Genomic DNA, 6,783 nt, shown 5'->3' with positions numbered 1-6,783 from the left:
TTTTTATTAATATCATTACACTTTATTTGCTCTGTTTTATTTTGTGAAACCTTATGGAATAAATGGAATAACCGTTTTAAAAAAGCAATAAGCCACGTGAAGGCATGGTTTACAGTGAATTTGTTATAAATTGCGCTTTGAGTGCCTAGAAAAGCGCTATATAAATGTAATGAAAATGAATTAAGACTGATCACTGATCTTGATTTGACTTGATCTTGAATTTGAAAAAGGTACTATTCTTCACTGTTGGCAGAAATTAAGAAATCTAAGTTTAACATATCTTATACTAATATGTTATTTTTTTTAGTTTAATGTTTAAATAATGTATTAGTATGCTTAAAAAATATAAAAAATATATATTTTTTAAAATTGTGTAAAAGTATTTTCCATTTTAGTTCATGTAAACTATTTTTGTGTTTTTTGTGTTTTTTTTTAACGCTACCAGTTAAATAGAAACAAGTATAAAAGTAACTGAGGCATAATGGTGTACATTCAAAGAGTACCACATTACCCATCTAACAAACATCTAATGCAAACATTTCCAAACATGGAAATAAGAAAGAACATTATTTTAAATTACTGAAGCAGAGAGGTTTCCCATCACCGTTCAGTTCATTACCTTCCGGCAAATCTGTTTACCTTTGCTGGACTGACATGAACGATAACGAGCTAAAATGATGGTGTGAAAAATGGGCAGAGCATCAATCAATACGAGAGCAGAGACATTGTGCCATAATTTCCTGCTAAATTACTCCACCCGCTTGCTAGGCGGTGAACTGCGCTTTGTTATGTTATGAATCAAAGCCAGATGAGATGAATGACTGTGAGCGCTGAGTTAATGTTCCTGTGTGAGAGTGATGAGGGTCTGCTGATGCCTCCATATAGCTGCAATGCAGGAACATGAACAAAATTGTAATGAACGAAATTATCATCACTGTGGTTAAAATGCATCACAACATCTATAGAACTACGCTACATAGCTTTTGTTGACTTAGCAAGTCTTGCATAGCATGATTATCCTGCAGCCAATGTTATGCTTGAAGATGATTGCAGACATCCCACCTCTCCCGGAAGCTCCGGGAGTTTCCCGCATATTAATAGTGGCTCCCTGACGCCCGCAAATTAGATACAATATCCCGGAAATCGTGGAGGCAAGGGAGAGTAGAGCAAGAGGAAAGAGCGCCACTTAAGCATTTACATTTACATTTAGTCATTTAGCAGACACTTTTATCCAAAGCAACTTACAAATGAGGAATAAGCGAGAGAGAGACACATGTAGTGATATATAATCATAACTGTAGCCAGCTATGAGATCACCATATGAGTGTATGCATGTATAATTCAGTTTAGACAGTTTGCAAGAAAGTTTAGCATCTGTGGCATGAAAACGATCGCTGCGAGACGCTGGTGGAGTGAACGAATCTTGAGAGCGCGGGCGCAGCCTCCGCCGTGTTGCCAGATCCAGCGATTACAGGCGTTTTTGGACTTGTCGTTTCCACTTAATTTGACACTTTAGAAAGTTAATAGAGTGGAAAGTTGCAATTTAGGGTCAGCGATATCCTTATCTTATCTTATTTGCAAAATATTTGAAATAATTTCGGTTTATTTTTTATCTTTCTGTTTTTATTTGTTTTAATAGCAATATCTGGCAACACTGCATCGCTGGCACTTAAACTGACAGTTATCAAAAGAGCCCATGGACATGTTATTGCTGACAGGATAGCACATTCGGTAAGGGAAACGCCAAAAAAATATCATGATATTATCTATTAGAAACGTTATCAAAAACAGTAGCATTTAACACTAGTACACAGATCTGTAGAACAAGTAGGTTACAGAATGAAATGAAATACGCAAACACTAGCCATGAAGAAGTCTATACTATTTTATTCAGTAGTCGTTACATTTTCACAAAGTCATGCAAAAACATCCATACAAGCACTAGACAAAGTTATCATAGAGCAATGATTATTAATGAAAACTATAACAGTAATATGGATTGTTGCATGAATAATAAACAACTGATAAAATGAGGAGGGGGGGCTCGGGGTGATACTACCTCCCTGAAATTAGTTTTTGCAGAGTGGGATGTCTGTGATTGTATCATCATTAACATTCCCAAATGCAAGATTTTGAGTGGGAAGCAATGTAAATTTCTGTCTGTTTCGCACATAAAGCTACTGTATAACATCAGAAGACATGGAATGTAGTACACAAAAAGTATGGATCACTTTAACTTTAATGGTGCATTTATGTCTTTTTTTTAAGCTGGAAAACTTTAGTCCCTGTTCATTGTAACTGCATGGAAAAGGCATGGAAACAGAATAAAGAAAGTCATGCAGTTTTGGTACAGCAAATGACAACAATTCTAATTTTGGGGTGAACTATCCCTTTAAAAAATTAAAAATCCATATGCATGAATGGAATGTTCACAATAAGATCAATAACATGCATTTAGAAAATAGATAGGGTGAATTTTCATTTCATACCGTCTTTAAGGGTAAGTGAATCTGGAATTGATAATACTGCAATAATAGGCAAGAATTAATTAAAATAAATAAATAAATAAAGAACTTCAGTGAGCTTTTGGCCATTTTTGTGTGCAATATGCATGTGATTGTCCCTGAAGTGTTTGCGGCTGAGACTAGAGCATGAATAGAGCTTCCATATCTGCACAGCCTAAAGCAGCTGATTAGAGAAGACAGCTCAATGAAGCTCAAACCAAATCAAACTGCTTGATTAATCTACCCGCTGATAAACGCCTCCCTCCGTTCACATTAAGTCATCCGTCTGCATGAGGAAAAGACATCACAATCCAGACACGCATCCACAAAGATTTAATCACCCTTATTCTGACTTAATTCAGTGTTGTAGAATTGCCCCCAAAACAATTTGGAAACCTTCAGACCCACTTAAACAAGTTTGAATGGTTATTTCATTAGAAATAAAATATCAAATCAGGTCATCTGCGCTTGAATGCAGCTGGAAATTTTTGTTCAACTTTTCTGAGCCATTTTTGCAATGAATTATCATGTTTTCACTTAAAACAAAGTGTGCAATGAATGAATGTGACTCTTAGTGTACTTCAAACCTTAAAAGTATATTTAAAAAAACAAACTCTGCTTTTAGATATTGTAATATGAATTAAATAAAATTAATTATTTAAAAGTAATTATGAAATGACAAGATGTAAGCAAGTCCTACTTAAATGGGTCAAAAATCAAAGCTAAATAGAATTGAATAAAAAAAATAGAATTTAATATAAATTTAAACTACAATACATTTTCATTTCATTGCAATTAACATTCAGTAACTGTCTGAGTAGTGTATTAAGTGAATTAAGAATATATTCTTTAAAGTATATTATTTTTGTAATAAGCACTCCTTTTAAAAGTATGCACAAGTGTACTTCTTTTCACAAGGGTTAGTGTATGTATGATTTAATTCTCAAGTTCACATAGGTGTCCTATGCAGATGATCAAACCACACATTTCACAACCACAAAGTGTCACAATATTTTTGTCTCATTTTCAAAACATTTAAATCCTATTTTTTAATGTTTTGTTTGAAAAGTATGCTTATGCTTTCTTCAAAATAAATTCCAGTTGTTATGATTAAGTCATGTAAAGCCGTTACATGCAATTCAGATAAGACGCTACTATATGTTCAGATACTTTTTGCGGTCACTGTATTTGGAAACTGTTAAGACCATTAAAATGGGAAACTTCTTTATTTGGCCACTGGGATTTTACTTGAGGTTTAGGAAGATCATGATTCTCAAATGTTTGAAATTCATGACTTTGAAAGAAAAAAAAAATCAATACTTTCGTTAGGAAATTAGCAATGCACAAGCCTTCATTTCACTGCCTCCCTGAATTGATTATGTGCACAATGAGAATTATAGTACTCAATGCTGAGATAATCTCTGCAATCGTATCTGATACTGGGCAGCAAATGGAAGAACCACACTAGAAGAAATCAAATGTCTGCTGATGAGAGCACTTACTGCTGATCCACTTAGCATTTGGGTCGTGAACTTTGAAGTCTTTTTTGAAGATTTCTTCCACTGTCACTTTCCCTTTCAAGGCCAGGCTATCGTCCTCACCTATAGAGAGAAATACAGAACAGAAAAGACTTTTAGCTAGCGATGGAAGAAACAAAGCTTTTGAAACTTTGAACTAATTGAGCCAATTGCGTCACAAAATGATTCACTGTTTCGAAGCTCTCGAAATGCCACACACTCGTGAAGCCTGCTGGTGAGAATGGATTTACAATGTAAACTCAGTTCAAACATGCATCAAAAACCTATTACAAACCAATTGTAATTGTTTTATTGAAACTTTAATCTATTAAATGTAATTACAAATAATCTAATACTACTAAATATGAAGTGTCTGTATGTGGTTATTAAATTGTAGGACTATCGGGCCAATAAGAGACTATTAACCACAACTCTTCTTTTTTATTATACAAATGTGTCATTAAATGTCTTTAAATTTATAAAAGTGATCCAAGATCAGAAAAAAAAATACACTGCATCCATACATATACCTACTTCCATACTATATAATATTATCTGAGCCGAGTAGTATGTCCGAATTCATAAAATAGTAGACGAAAAGTACCCGGATGTCCTACTACTTCCGGTAAGATTATGAAGTGTGCATCCAATATACACTTTACTATCCCATGAGGCCACAGGAGAGGATTTGTGAATGGAAGTGAAGCAACAAAACAGACATTACAAAGACAACATGGCAGATGTTCTACAAATGTCCAAATTTCATTCATACTACATAGACATACTTTTTTAATGGTTGCAAAGCAAGTTTCAAACCAGTTGTTGTACCTACTACACAGTATCCGATTTCGTATGCAGCCATAGACACTGGTTTCGCAGACATCACCCCCTAGTGGCGAACCATTGAAATGAGAAAGATTTCAAAACAGCCATGATGTTAGCGAAATCACGTGACTTTCACGGTTTGATAAGTGCTCCGATCACCGATTCAGAATAAATAAATCGCAAAGGTTTTGAAACTTCACAAAAACTTCATAAAAAATACCCATCACTAGATTTAGCACCGAGACCGCCAAGTTTATATGGAGCAACTCACAATCTTCACGCCTCCATCCTCTCTTTAGTGCATGTCAAAAACTCTCAGCTTTTCAGGTTCACAGGAGGCAAACTGCATCTGCATTGAGCTGAATTGGCTGACAGGCTCTTCTTAGAGGGCAGCCTGGTGATTTTTCCTCTAAACTAGGCGATAGTCTCTTCATGGCAACTGCAGCTCCTGGGCTTGATGTGAAAACCACAGTGCTCTCTTAATGCTGTGCTGGAAAGTTCTGACTGTTCCAGCTTCCAGCAGCGCCTGGGCTCATTATCTCAGCCGTACCGTTGTGCTCAGGGCCCAAAGATCACCTCTATCAGGCCACCTCTGTTTGACATTACCACTCATTCGTTCAGCACGTGCCGCGAGTGCACCAACCCACCGCCACATCAATACCTAGAGAGACCGAACACGTGGCGTAGTGGAAAACCATTTTAAATCGCATGCATTGAGAAGGAATGCGGCGGCAGCAGAGCTTTGCATTAAATGACAGTCCCATAAGGTGAGAATGAACACCAGAATGTATTCAGTGTGTTTGACAGAGAAAGCGGGGAAGAATCTATCAACTCACGCGCACTTCATCTCGCCCCGACTAATATTACGCTGTCACTTTGACTCGTGTACGCGTGCGAGGTTCATGCTTGGGCCAGGTGCAATTCTCCAGTGTCGCAGATGAGGGGGAAAAATAAAGGCAGGACATGGAAATAAACACAATCAGGCATCCCTCCAGGCTCTGCTTTAGACAAATTGAATGTTTCATTATTAAAATGGACTTTGTGCATTTACAGCTGATGCCAGCACTAACCTGATTTATTTAGTCATAATTCTGCACATCAGATATGATCACAGAGTGCTTTCGTCTAGCATATGACTCATTTTATATGCATAGGAAGATGCAGAAAAAGCAATATCTGATTTGTTTCACTTTGCTGTCAGGATGAGCAGTTTTGTATGTCCTAAATGGGAAGACTGCAAAAGAGCAAACATCAGAAACCCTCAGAAATAAACTTTTTGAGACAAACTAAAGAAGCATTTAGTCTTATATTGGCTAGTGGACTATAGTCTGGTCCATTCTGCAGATTATTCTGGACAACAGCTGACAGGAAAGGGCTGTCTGTCAGATGTTAAATGGCCAACCGCAGTATATTTTTCTTTATGATATATAGGAAAATGGATAAATGTGCATTTGAACATAACTAAGAACAGAATACACAGTTGTGCCCAATGATGTCTCATTTATTTGTTACTAACAGGGTTCCACACGACCAATAATACAACCAATGGATTTCCGTGGATTGTTTATTAATACCAGATAAGGATCTAAAAATAATTTTATAGAGATTACATATAAAAAAAGGCAATTTTTAGATTATCTGTTTCTAAATTATTTTAAGGCTTAGCATAACTAGAAATCCACATGGCTTTTTAAGGTCTGGGAATCACAATTTAAAAAAATCATATGTCCAGGTTTTTCATGGCAATGGGATTCTTATAGACTGAACAAAGATTTGAAGCCATAAACCTAGCAAACGTTGGATATTCCAGTTCTATTTAAAAATACATTTTAAAAAATCTATTCAAATATACAATGAATGGAATATACTTCTTCTGTGATAAGCATGCACCCCCCATCCCCCCCACCCCCCCCGATTTTGTATTAACATTATTTTGT

At 36.0% G+C, this 6,783-nt stretch overlaps 1 protein-coding gene across 1 annotated transcript in view; it reads right to left on the bottom strand.

The window, feature by feature from the left end:
• The window catches only part of LOC107655790 (dipeptidyl aminopeptidase-like protein 6), a gene marked incomplete at its 5' end in the record, with an annotated part of 119,757 nt that overhangs the window by 99,206 nt on the left and 13,768 nt on the right, over positions 1 to 6,783 (bottom strand). Inside the window, one exon of the mRNA XM_016443370.1 lies at positions 4,007 to 4,105. Within this exon, the coding sequence (XP_016298856.1) occupies positions 4,007 to 4,105 (99 nt within the window). The remainder of the gene's footprint in view (positions 1 to 4,006; positions 4,106 to 6,783) is intronic.

Source organism: Sinocyclocheilus anshuiensis, unplaced genomic scaffold (genome assembly GCF_001515605.1).
Source record: "Sinocyclocheilus anshuiensis isolate Anshui unplaced genomic scaffold, SAMN03320099.WGS_v1.1 scaffold1185, whole genome shotgun sequence".
NCBI classification, from domain to species: Eukaryota; Metazoa; Chordata; class Actinopteri; order Cypriniformes; family Cyprinidae; genus Sinocyclocheilus; species Sinocyclocheilus anshuiensis.
The sequence above is the reverse complement of the archived record's forward strand: the minus strand, read 5'-3'. Positions and strand labels throughout refer to the sequence as shown.